Source organism: Tamandua tetradactyla, chromosome 6, assembly GCF_023851605.1.
Source record: "Tamandua tetradactyla isolate mTamTet1 chromosome 6, mTamTet1.pri, whole genome shotgun sequence".
Classification (NCBI taxonomy): domain Eukaryota; kingdom Metazoa; phylum Chordata; class Mammalia; order Pilosa; family Myrmecophagidae; genus Tamandua; species Tamandua tetradactyla.
The window spans coordinates 24,333,637-24,347,091 of record NC_135332.1 but is presented as its reverse complement, the minus strand read 5'-3'; the positions used below and the strand labels follow the sequence as shown (position 1 = coordinate 24,347,091).

The 13,455-nt window shown below is 42.1% G+C and overlaps 1 protein-coding gene across 2 annotated transcripts; it reads left to right on the top strand.

The window, feature by feature from the left end:
- Positions 1 to 254: 254 nt before the first annotated feature.
- On the top strand, positions 255 to 11,053 carry G6PC1 (glucose-6-phosphatase catalytic subunit 1). 2 transcript variants are annotated; one of them, XM_077164283.1, is made up of 5 exons: positions 255 to 580; positions 3,010 to 3,119; positions 4,989 to 5,091; positions 5,705 to 5,820; positions 7,046 to 11,053. In XM_077164283.1, the coding sequence occupies exons 1-5, from the start codon at positions 345 to 347 to the stop codon at positions 7,555 to 7,557; spliced, it is 1,077 nt and encodes a 358-aa protein (XP_077020398.1). In that variant the 5' UTR covers positions 255 to 344; the 3' UTR covers positions 7,558 to 11,053. The 2 variants fall into 2 exon arrangements, with proteins under 2 accessions (XP_077020398.1, XP_077020399.1); XM_077164284.1 differs by having other exon boundaries at positions 3,010 to 3,125; positions 5,072 to 5,091; positions 7,046 to 7,342.
- The last annotated feature ends 2,402 nt before the right edge of the window (positions 11,054 to 13,455 follow it).

Below are 13,455 nucleotides of genomic sequence, written 5' to 3'. Positions count from 1 at the left end.
AGGAGACCAGGGGGGCAACCCCTTGCCCTGTCTAGCAGCATGCCAAAGTTAATAATTGGCCCTGCCGATTACATGGTAGATCAGGCTGTTTTTGTGTGCCTGTTTCTCTATTTTACGTAAATCACCCTGAACATGTTTGCAACAACTTACTGATGATGCATCTTTAATCGATAGGTTTTAGACAAAAGGGTTTTTTGAGTCCAAAGATCAGGGCTGGGTTGACTTGCAGACTGGATACAGAGTGTATAAAACCGGGGCAAGGCACAGGCTGATAGCAGAGCAATCACCATCCAGCCTGAAGCAACATCAGGGCTCAGCTGGCAGCCTCCAGAGGGGCTAAGGAAATGAAGATGGAGGAGGGAATGAACGCTCTCCATGATTTTGGGATCCAGTCGACACGCTACCTTCAGGTGAATTACAAGGACTCGCAGGACTGGTTCATCTTGGTGACCATAATCGCAGACCTTAGGAATGCCTTCTATATCCTCTTCCCCATCTGGTTCCATCTTCGAGAAGCTGTGGGCATCAAACTTCTCTGGGTAGCTGTGATTGGAGACTGGATCAACCTTGTCTCTAAGTGGTGAGTAAGAACCAGACAGAGGAGATCAACAAGGGGAGAGGTTGGCTTCCCCTCTGCAAATGACCTTCATAGGAAGCTGCTTTCCCCTTGTTATTCGCAGAGCCACATGCTATTTCCTCTCCTTGACTCTGGATCATCCACATAAAGAGGGAAGACACAGCCAGTCCTGTCAGTGAGTTGAAAATACAATAGAGCCTATTTGATCGACATTAAAGGGTGGAAAGCCAGTCGTACTTAGTGAAAAGTCTGAATTACAGGCTTTAAGCAAAGAAACGTAGTTTTATTACTTTGAAGGAGAATAGGTAACATAAAGATAGATGTATGAAAGAAGAAAGAAGATGTGTAAGAAAGGGAAAACACAGATAATTCAAAAACCTGTCATGTGGGATAGTAAAAAGTAATCCAGAGAACTGGGACCCTGCCCTCGTCCTGCCACCAACCAGTTCTATGTCCTTGGCAGGACATGTCAACTCTCGGAGCAATTCTGCTTTATAATCTGTAAACCTAGCTTATCTCTTGGACCTAAACAATAATCACAGGCAGTATTTATTGAACATTTAGTATGTGCCAGGCCCTGTGCTAAGTGCTTGTCTGTGGGGTAGTTACTATTAATTTAGAGATGAGGAGACCAAGGTACTGGGAGTTAAGTGATTAGACCAGTGGTTAGTAAATGGCCAGGATCTGAGCCCCAGCAGTCTGGCTTCAGAGGCAATGCCATTAAGAACTGCGTTATACCCAATGTTGGTAAAACAGCTCTCTGGGGAAAAAAGCTCTGGTTTTAGCCTTGGCCCATTTCCGTGGTTATATAAATATTCCCACTATTGTCATTTCCAAGCAACTGGCAGTTCCAGGGAGCAAAAATCCTGAGTGTTTAACAACTGGTTCTTGCCATCTGGGTTGGCTTTTGTTTTCCTATGTAGAAAATAAAGCAATTAGATCGCTGCCCTTTAAGAACTTTACCCTCCCTAAAACTATCTATGTATACTGTCAGGTGATTCTTAACATCTTTTCTAGGGCTAACAGTCCTTGGCCATAAACAATAAAAGTCCTTCAGAGTAGGGGGAAAAAATGTTATTGGCTCAGAAGCCAAAGCATATTGATGGGATTCATGAAACCGCCATTAAAAAAGCTTCTGAATTTTGTCAGAAACTTCCTTTTTTCAGCAGCATGATCTTAAACAGTCAAAACAGTACAGGTTATTCAAAAGATCTGAACTCAGTTAAAGATCCGTGAATGCCATGTCTGGATTTCCTGAGTTGGTAGAAATCAGAGGTGGTGGCTGTCCCTGAATTTAGTGAGAACTCACTCTTCCACCACCACAGGGTAAAGGAAATGTAACTGGCCTTTGACACCTCATTTCCACAGTGAAAAATGTATCTGGACTTTTAAAGGGAAAATGCTTTGCCTGAGATATTCAGTTTCAACCTAGAGTATATGAGCAAGCATCTGAAGCCATGTTTCTCCTTAAGGAAATTTAATTCTGATGGGAATAGAAAGTCATATCTCCCAGGGGAGAGGGCATCTGTTCAGGACTGGGGTACAATCTGTGGTGCCTGAAGAAAGGTAGGACTTCCCAAGAACCAAAGAAAGAGAAGAGGATAGCCCTATGTTTTAGCTTCCTAGGCTGCTCCAAGAAAATACCGTGAAATGGGTTGGCTTAAACAATGGAAATGTATTAGCTTACAGTTTGAGGATGTGAAAATGTCCAAATCAAAGCATCCTGAAGGCGGTGCTTTCTTCCCAAAGAATGGCTGCTGGCGATCTGTGGCTCCTCTGCCACATGGCAAGGCACATGGCAGTGTCTCCTGGTCTCTTCCTTTTAGTTCTTGATTTCTCTCTCTCTCTTTCTCTGTATTTATTCTGTTTATAAAGGACTCCAGTAATAAGATTAAGACCCATCCTGAAAGAGGTGGATCACACCTTAACTGACGCTTCCTTGTAAAAGTCCTACTTACAATGAGTTCACATCCACGGGAATAGATCAACTCTAAGAACATGTTTCTGGGGTACATTCAGTTTCAAACCACCACACTCTAGTATATACAAGTCCAAGAGGCAAACCGCAGTTCCGTGTCTCTAGACATCCCTTCAGAACAAATTTTCTTTAGAGTTGAAAAAAAACTCACAGAGCTGCCATTTATGTATGTATATGTTTTAGGATCTTGCATTTGTGTATGTATGTATGCATGTTTGCATAGGTAATACAGTCAAATGTTTCCAAAATCCAAAAGCTATGTAAATGATAGAATATAAAAAACTTTCTCCCCAACCTCTCCCTAAGCCACCTAGTTCCCCTTCCTAGAGACAAGCAATGCTACCAGTTTTCAGTTTAGGATCATGTGGATCTTTCCTCCAGCTATTCTCTCTTCTTGGCTTTGGGCAAAGGAGTCCATTCAGTAACTCCAAACACTGGTTCTGCGTTTCCACAGGATTCTCTTTGGACAGCGCCCATACTGGTGGGTTCTAGACACCGACTACTACAGCAACACCTCTGTGCCGCTGATAAAGCAGTTTCCGGTCACCTGTGAGACTGGGCCAGGTCAGAGTCCCACCCCTGTGTGTTGTGATTTCCCCTGTGGAACAAGGGTGTACCTTGCTCATTGTAGACACCCGTTAATATTAGTTGTGGATGAAGCTGACCTTGAGGGCACATGGGAAGAGCTTTGAGCTTTTGTCATGGTCTTCCATTTGGTACAACGTCATTTAAACTCATCTCAGTGAGGCCTTCCTGCATGGCCATGTCATTGCCACTTGGGAAATCCACCTGACATTTCCAGAACTCAAATTGCAAGTGCCAGAGAGGCAAGGGCACCTCCTTACCCCAGGCAAAGGGCTTGTGAGTGCAACTGTGCCGTGGTCCTTTGTCCAGGGGAGAGGAAGTGGTAGAGCCTGAGCTCTTGGCTGTCCTGTCCAGTCCCTGGCCCAACAGATGTGTCCTCCTGTTGACTGCCCAATCCAATCCCCACTTGCATTTTACTAATTACAGCCATACAAGTATTGATAAGTCAAATGACTGATTTAATTTTTCAGTAGGTAATAGGAGTATCCAAGCCCTTCCCTCACCCCCAGTTCTCATGTTAGCATCCCTTCTTTGGGGAGCCTATCCCTGACCCCCAGACTAGGGCTTGTCCCTATTATTTTCTCTCACAGAACCATCTGTTTTCTTCTGAACATATTCACTCATTCAGCTGTTATCAAGTACCCATGAAGGGCTGGACACTGTAGTAGGTATTTGGGGCACAGTGATGAACAAAGCAGATAAAGAAAGATCCCTGTCTTCAGGAAGCTAAGATTCAAATGGAGGTGGGGGGTGGGTGGGACAGCAATATAAAAAATATAATAATAAATAAATAAAGCCTGTAGGATATTAGAACATGATAATTTCTATGCAAAAAAGAAACAGGTAAAGGGAAAGCTTTCCCTGAGGGTTTTCCTGGAAAGCAGACTCAGAGATTGGTGCTCAGGAGTTTAGCATAGTCTTGGAAACAACATCATGGAAGTGAAATGAAAAGCCAGACTGGGCAGAAGAAGTCCAGCTACAATTCAGTCTCAGCCAAGGCCACACACCGATCTCTGAAGCTGGGAAGATTCTTCAGAGTTGCCCTGAGTTGAAGTAAGAGGCAGGTCTTTACACCTCCATATAGCACAGATATTAGATGTGTCCCACCTATGGTAACCTTGATCAAGGTGACTCTCTTCAGCACAGGGCAATTCTAGGAGAAGGCTGAGAGCTCAGGGCTGCACTCTCAGCTGGGAAAATAAATCCTTTAGTGCAGAAGGGGGATCTGGATGGTGCAACTCAGCAACTTCCGTCCTTCAAAACAGAGAGATCAGGAATGAAGGCCAGTCACAACATTTAAATAGCATTAAAAGAACCAAGACTTGAAGGAACTGAAGGAGTTGGCTAGTAAATCTCAGGGGAAAGAGCTCTCTGGCCAGAGAGAACAGCAATGCAAAGGCCCTGAGGTGGGAGCATGTTAAAGGAGAGCAATGAGGCCAAGGTGGACAGAACAGAGTCACCAAGGAGAGAGTAGAAGAGAAGTAATGGAGTGCAGATCCATTTGCAATTAAACATCCAAAGTGCTCTAATTATTTGTATAATCTCTAGACTATATATAACTACAAGATTGGGGACCTTGTCTGGTTTTGCTCACTACTGTACCCTCAGAGCCTACCATAGTGCTGGATACCTAGTACAAGCTCAACAGATATTTGTTAAATGAATAAAATAATGGATAAAAGAATGAATGGCAGGATGGGTGAATGGATAGGTGACTTGGTGGAAGGGTGGATGGGTGATGGATGAATGGAGAGATGGTGGGATAGCTGGAGAGATGATGCCCCCTGGCCGTCTCCCAAATGGAGATCTTTTCACCTTTTGTCCATCCATCTTTTTCCTGACCTTTAGGGAGTCCTTCCGGCCATGCAATGGGTACAGCAGGTGTATACTATGTGATGGTCACATCCACCCTCTCTATCTTTCGGGGGAAGAAGTTGACCTACAAATTTCGGTAAGAACTCACCACTGGGATGTGGGGGGTGGAGGGCATGAGGTGGCTTTCTCTGTAGCTGGCACACCACATGCCATTCCTCACCATCCACCAGCCCATTTCTACATCTTGGATTGGCACTGATAAGATCACGACTGAGGGGGAGCATCAGAATCATTAGAACATTAGAAATAGAGCCATAAGGAACCCACCTATGCATCCCATATTTTATAGATAAGGAAACAAGGCCTAACGAGGTAAAGGGACTTCTCAATATCGCAGTGAGTCAGTGGCAGGGCTTAACTAAAAACCCTCATCTCTGTACCAACCACATGCTTGCCCCATCCAGGCTTAAAATAAACAGAGAAATGGACTACAGGGAGCTTGGGGTACGCAGTCAATGTGCGAATCTTTAACTGTCAAACAAATAAAATGGGGATGTTAAAATTCACTGTACACAATTGTTCACCACTTGCCACAGGCCATCTCTGAATTTTGAGCTGGAGCTTCGATTTACAAAAATTCCACTGACCTGGTACCTAAACTGGCCAGGCACCAACATTCCTGCCGGGACTGTTTTCTTTGCTGAAGTTTCTACATCTGGGTTCTGTTATGGTTGCCTCTTCTGTTACAGGTGCTTGAATGTCATTTTGTGGTTGGGATTCTGGGCCGTGCAGCTGAATGTCTGTCTGTCCCGAATCTATCTGGCTGCCCATTTTCCCCATCAGGTTGTTGCTGGCGTCTTGTCAGGTATCGATTGCTTGACTCCCTCTCCCAGCCCATTCCTTCCCCATTCCTCCTGAAAAAAGGACAAAATCCTACAGCATGCCAGCTATGTTCTGTTGTAATTAAAGCACTTAGCATTTTAGTGATTGAAGTCAGGGGTGGACAATTTGAAATGATTAATTTCTATAGGAGTGTCTAGATTTACACAATTAAGTGTGTTCCAGAAATGTTGCCACACACCTAATTAACTTATCCAATTGAGTTAGCATGAAATTGCCAAGTTTTTTACATTCTTTATTTCTTACTGATCTTCGATTGGAGGTGGCCCCTAATTTTGTCTTAAAGGAGTCTACCAAATTTAACAATATGACACTAGGGCTCTATAAAGGCTCTTTATTTAAATAAATATCATTGTGAACCTAATAGGATATCCACAGTTGGTCTCCTTTGTAGGTTCAGTTTTGAATAACTGTGTGCTCTCAGATCCAGTTAATAAAGGGCAGAAAAGATTCAGATTAAGTATAAGAAAGAATGTCTTTAATTTGTGGGAAGTGCTGGAATCTAAGACTTTAGGGAAATTGGGGGACTGCTTTCCCCAGAGTTTAGCAAAAGTGAAACAGGGGAGCCTTCAAAGAAGAGTTGAGAATAAGGGAGATAATAGTCTCATGGTAACCACAGAAGTAATGCTGCTTTTAGTCTTAGCTTGCATGTTGCAAGAACAGCCTTGAAGCCAAGTCTCATGAAAGACCTCGGTACATTTAGCAAAGAAAAGAGAATAACTATCTTCAAATGTGTTAGGGAGGGACTAGATTCACTATTTACTAACTCCTGCAGAAAGAACCATGACCAATAGATGACACTAAAGGGGGAAAGCTTTTGGCTTGCAAAAGGAAGAACTTTCTAGTAATTAAATCCATTCAAAGATGAAATGAGCTGCCTTAGGGGGAGTGAACTCTCCACCCTGATGGTATCTAAGTAGAGACAGGTGGAGCCCCTAAAAGGAAACCTGTATGTGATGGGAGGATGCGTGTCATGACCTTTCTTTCTATCTGAAAGAGTCTGTGGGTGACAGGGTGGAGCCGCACATGGGAATAAACAAGGTGACCCTCCAATCCAGTGTCTTTGATTTAATTCCACCATGCCAGGATGGATTCCTGTCGCCCATTGCTCCAAACCTACCTGTAGCTAAAGGTCCAGAGTCTGCTCTATTTCTCACAGTCAGTGACAGGCCATTCTTTCTTCCACTCAGGCATTGCTGTTGCAGAAACTTTCCGCCACATCCAGAGCATCTACAATGCCAGTCTCAAGCAGTATTCTCTCATCACCTTCTCCCTGTTCAGCTTTGCCATTGGATTTTACCTGCTGCTAAAGGAGCTGGGTGTAGACCTCCTGTGGACTCTGGAGAAAGCCAAGAGGTGGTGTGAACGGCCAGAATGGGTCCACATCGACACCACACCCTTTGCCAGCCTCCTCAAGAACCTGGGGACTCTCTTTGGGCTGGGGCTGGCTCTCAACTCCGGTATGTACAGGGAGAGCTGTAAGGGTAAGCTCAGCAAGTGGCTCCCCTTCCGCCTCAGCAGCATCGTGACATCCCTCGTCCTCCTGCACCTCTTTGACTCTTTGAAACCTCCTTCCCAAACTGAGCTCATCTTCTATGCCCTGTCCTTCTGCAAGAGTGCAGCTGTGCCCCTGGCATCTGTCAGTCTCATCCCCTACTGCCTCACCCGGTTCCTGGGCCAGCCGGACAAGAAGTCTCTGTAAAGGATGTAGAGTCTTCAGTGCTTAAAGTAAATGACTGTGGCAGGGATGGAGAGGTGTCAGCCCATTCTGAGCCTGGAAGTGCTAGAGAGTCACCTCTAGAGATCCACCTTTTTTGCAATTCTGTTAGGAGGATATTTTTTGAAAAGCTGAGGAGACTGTTTGAGAAAGCCTGGACTATTAGAAGTTGGGTCAATTCTGGATTTTTCCCTAAGGACTTACTTGTTCTTCTTGTCAGATGAATGAAAGCATGATTTCCAGGTGGGCCAGTTCACAATCCCAGACAGAGGATCCCAGCTGAGAATTTTCTACCTGTGCTTCTCCTGACCAAGAAAAGGAGAAAGGAGCTGTGGATTGGAGAGGGAAGGAAGGCGGGATTAGGAAGGATTTTAAAGGATCTTGCATATCGTGCAAGTGATATGCCAAGCAACGTCTAACCAGCTTCCATTACATTTGAATTTTTAAGTAAGGCACTCTCAAAGATGGAGAACCAGCTCATGACTAGTAGGTGGTCAATGGGGCAATTATGCTTCTTCCTGTAGTTTTCTGTTGTACATGCGCAGTCACTGTATTTGCCTGCGTTTCTAAATGGCAGCAGGGACCTAGATATTGTACTAGGTCAGAACATTCAGGCACAGGCGGCTTCTATCACAGTAGACCTTCCTCCTTATTAGCCCAGCTCTGCCTTCCCCTACATTTCTTCCTGGCGCCACGCCTGCTCTGCTGGATCCTCTCGTTCCCAAAGGACAACTCAGAGGTGATGCTTTTGTAGGTCTCATTTCAGCTCTGAAATCTTGGGCGAAAATGGCAAGGAGAGGGACCAGGACTCCTCTCTCCAGAAGGTCACTCCAATGTTACTTTTGATTCCTGGAGGGCAAATGTGACTCCTTTCTATGTCTCAAGCCAATCAAGAGCACGTTTTAGAGGGAAGCCCACTCCTCCTTGCCTGTTCTCCAATCTCAGCTGATTTGTAGAATACATCCTCAAAGAAAAAAAAAAAAGGAAGTCTATTTATTTAAGAGTCCTTGTTTTTGCTACTAATTATATAATATACTATAAATTGGAATTTCATGCCAACCATCCTGGTCATAACATCCTTGAAAATAAAAATATATGTGCAGTATTTTATTAAAACAGTATCTTATTTAAGAATGACATCTGGGTGATTACTATATTTTAAGTGTAATGGGATCTAAAGGTTCTGATTCCAGCTCAGCTAAGTTTCCAGCTCTTTTCCTATCTCCCCAAACAAATCATTTGAGTTTTCTTGTATCTACTTCTCCTTTTTGAAGAATGAAGGTGCTCTGTCTTGGGTTGGCCAGGAGTCTTAGTGGGTTGGGGAAACTTATAATATGTCCACAGAGACACAGACCAGAGTTGGCACAATATGGGCACAGAACCAGATAGATCCAGAGCTGGCCAAGACTGAAAATTCAGTTACCAGACCACAGGTCAGTCTGAGTTGCTCTATAGGATCAAGTTGCTATTTGAGGACAGGCAGGGTCAATTACCAAACTCAGCAATCAGGGCAAGTAAGTCATAGCAGCAGAACAAGGCTGGGCAGACTCTGAAACACGGTAACCCAGCACTTGCACGAAAGAAAGCCTGAACAAGTTAAGTCGTGGCACCAAGGGACACTCAAATGGGCTTTTGCAGGTTTCTCTACTGAAAGATTTACTTCTTCCTGCATTCAGGCTCCTACCTCTAAATGCCTTGACTCATCAGCAGAACCCTGGCTGTCCTGAAAATGAGATCTGTTCACTCACTTAAGAATTTGGGGACGTGTATATTTAGGGAAGGTTGAGTTCTCCTATAGGATTTGGGCTCTTCGGGGGTGAGGGGAGTCACCTCAAAGACTAATGGTCCCACCAGGGGACACAGGAAATGGTCTTGATCTGTCTGAATTGAACCCCACTGCTTAGACATGGCCCCTAGCCTTGATAATTTTTGCTCTCGGGGACCAAGTCCAGGTTCCTTGCAATAGAATTCTGGCAGGAAGCCAACAGTGCCCTTCTCTCCACCCTACCCCCACCCCAGCAGTCTGTGAATGTGATAAGGATAAAATACTGAGTACTTACTATATGTCAGGCTCCATTCTATGCACTTTAGTCATTTATGCAATTGACTCACTTAATTCTCCCAATATCCCTGTGAGGTGATTACAAATTTCTCCTCACATTACAAATGAAGAGGCACAGAGGGTTTTGGTATCTTGCCCCAGATGGTGAAGCCATTAAGAAACAGACAGAAATCCTAGAATGAGCTGGGACTCAACATCAAAGGATTGAGAAAACCTTCTCGACCAAAAGGGGCAAGAGAGAAATGAGACAAAATAAAGTGTCAGTGGCTGAGAGATTTCAAACAGAGTGGAGAGGTTATCCTGGAGGTTATTCTGATGCATTATATAGATATCACCTTTTTAGTTGAAGTGTAATGGAGAGGCTGGAGGGAACTGCCTGAAAATGTAGAGCGGTGTTCCAGCAGCCATGTTTCTTTCTCTTTTTTTATCTTTAAATGAACTTTATTGAAGTATCATTTACGTATCATACTGAAGGACACCCATCATAAGTATACAGTTCAGTGAGTTTTGACAAGATGTACAGCCACCCAACCACCACTATGATTAAGATAGAAATTTCCATTGCTCAAAAAAATTCTCTTCTGCCCATCTGCTTTTTGTTGCTAAAAGTTAGCTTTGTCTTCCTATTCACAGAATCACATGGTATGTACTTTTATGTGTGACTTTCTCAGCCCAGCATAATGCTTTAAAAAAATAAATTTTTATTGATAAATCTTAACTTACAAATATTCCATACATGATGTACAATTAATGGCGCACAAAATCATCACATAGTTGTGTATTCATCACCATCGTTACCGAACAAAGGCCGTGGATTATTTTGCTTAATGTGCCCAATAACCCATTGGCGAGACACCGGGGTTTCTAAGAGAGAAAGAGTTTAGTGCTATGTGCGTAGTAGGAGAGTAGACAGTCTAATGGCCCAAAATCTGTCTCCCTGAACTGCAGTAATTTGGGTAGTTTTATTAGAGAAAAGGTGGGCAGGGTTTAGGATAACGAGTACCATACCCCTAGATGATGTAATTAGAGGTGTTCTGATTATTGGGCATGAGTAAATTGATTACATGCTTAGTCACAGAATGTATGAAAGAAAATGGTGGCCCACTTTGGTTAGATCCAGTCTTGGTCATCAAGATGATTTGGAATTCAGGGTGGGTTAGTTAGGGGCCAGCAGGCAGACCTAAGACCCTTCATTAACAAACATTAGGGGCTATCTTTAGTGATTACAAGACTCTAAAGTTGAAAAACTGGATAACTAGGTACAGATGAAAGTTAGTCACAAGGTTTTCACAATCACAGGGGCAGAAGATAAGGGCTATACAACCATTATCAGAGATCAAGGCATTGGATTACAATTCAGAGAGTTCAGGTATTTCCTTGTCTACTCTGATATGCCAGAAAGCAAAAAGGAATAATTATATGACAATTCAGTAATTAAAATCATCTCTTAAATTCTGATTTCTTGGTTGCATCATGATCATTTTATTAGAATATATGCATCACTGCAGAAAAAGAAATAAAAAGATAAAAGAAAAAATTCATACATCCCATTCCCCTTACCCCTCCCTCTCATTGACCACTAGTATTTCCGTCTACCCACTTTATTTTAACCTTTGTCCCACTAATTATTTGTTAATTTTGTATCCATATTTTTTACTCATCTGTCCATACCCTAAATAAAAGGAGCATCAGACACAAGGTTTTCATAATCACACAGTCACATTGTAAAAGCTGTATCATTATACAATCATCTTCAAGAATCAAGGCTAGAAAACTACAAAAAACTGCTAAACGAAATCACAGAAGACCTAAATAGATGGAAGGGCATACCGTGTTCATGGACTGGAAGACTAAATATAGTTAAGATGTCAATCCTACCTAAATTGATTTACAGATTCAATGCAATACCAATCAAAATCCCAACAACTTATTTTTCAGAAATAGAAAAACCAATAAGCAAATTTATCTGGAAGGGCAGGGTGCCCCGAATTGCTAAAAACATCTTGAGGAAAAAAACGAAGCTGGAGGTCTTGCACTGCCTGACTTTAAGGCATATTATGAAGCCATAGTGGTCAAAACAGCATGGTATTGGCATAAAGATAGATATATCGACCAATGGAATCGAATAGAGTGCTCAGATATAGACCCTCTCATCTATGGACATTTGATCTTTGATAAGGCAGTCAAGCCAACTCACCTGGGACAGAACAGTCTCTTCAATAAATGGTGCCTAGAGAACTGGATATCCATATGCAAAAGAATGAAAGAAGACCCATATCTCACACCCTACACAAAAGTTAACTCAAAATGGATCAAAGATCTAAACATTAGGTCTAAGACCATAGAACAGTTAGAGGAAAATGTAGGGAGATATCTTATGAATCTTACAATTGGAGGCAGTTTTATGGACCTTAAACCTAAAGCAAGAGCACTGAAGAAGGAAATAAATAAATGGGAACTCCTCAAAATTAAACACTTTTGTGCATCAAAGAACTTCATCAAGAAAGTAGAAAGACAGCCTACACAATGGGAGACAATATTTGGAAACAACATATCAAATAAAGGTCTAGTATCCAGAATTTATAATGAGATTGTTCAACTTCACAACAAAAAGACAGCCAACCCAATTACAAAATGGGATAAAGACTTGAATAGACACCTCTCAGAGGAGGAAATACAAATGGCCAAAAGGCACATGAAGAGATGCTCAATGTCCCTGGCCATTAGAGAAATGCAAATCAAAACCACAATGAGATATCATCTCACACCCACCAGAATGGCCATTATCAACAAAACAGAAAATGACAAGTGCTGGAGAGGATGCAGTGAAAGAGGCACACTTATCCACTGTTGGTGGGAATGTCAAATGGTGCAACCACTGTGGAAGGCAGTTTGGCGGTTCCTCAAAAAGCTGAATATAGAATTGCCATACGACCCAGCAATACCATTGCTGGGAATCTACTCAAAGGAATTAAGGACAAAAACTCAAACGGACATTTGCACACCAATGTTTATAGCAGCGTTATTTACAATTGCAAAGAGATGGAAACAGCCAAAATGTCCATCAACAGAAGAGTGGCTAAACAAACTGTGGTATATACATACGATGGAATATTATGCAGCTTTAAGGCAGGATAAACTTATGAAGCATGTAATAACATGGATGGACCTAGAGAACATTATGCTGAGTGAGTCTAGCCAAAAACTAAAAGACAAATACTGTATGGTCCCAATGATGTGAATCGACACTCGAGAATAAACTTGGAATATGTCATTGGTAACAGAGTTCAGCAGGAGTTAGAAACAGGGTAAGATAATGGGTAATTGGAACTGATGGGATACAGACTGTGCAATAGGACTAGATACAAAAACTCAAAAATGGACAGCACAATAATACCTAATTGTAAAGTAATCATGTTAAAACACTGAATGAAGCTGCATCCGAGCTATAGGTTTTTGTTTTGTTTTGTTTTGTTTTGTTTTGTTCTTACTATTATTTTATTTTTTTCTCTATATTAACATTCTATATCTTTTTCAGTTATATTGCTAGTTCTTCTAAACCGATGCAAATGTACTAAGAAACAATGATCATGCATCTATGTGATGATGTTAAGAATTACTGATTGCATATGTAGAATGGTATGATTTATAAAAAAAAAAAAAAATGGACAGCACAATACTACCTAATTGTAATGTAATTATGTTAAAACACTGAATGAAGCTGCATCTGAGCTATAGTTGTTTTTTTTCTTATATATTTTTGTATTTTTTGTTTTTATTTTAATTTTTTCTCTATATTATCATTTTATTTCTTTTTCTGT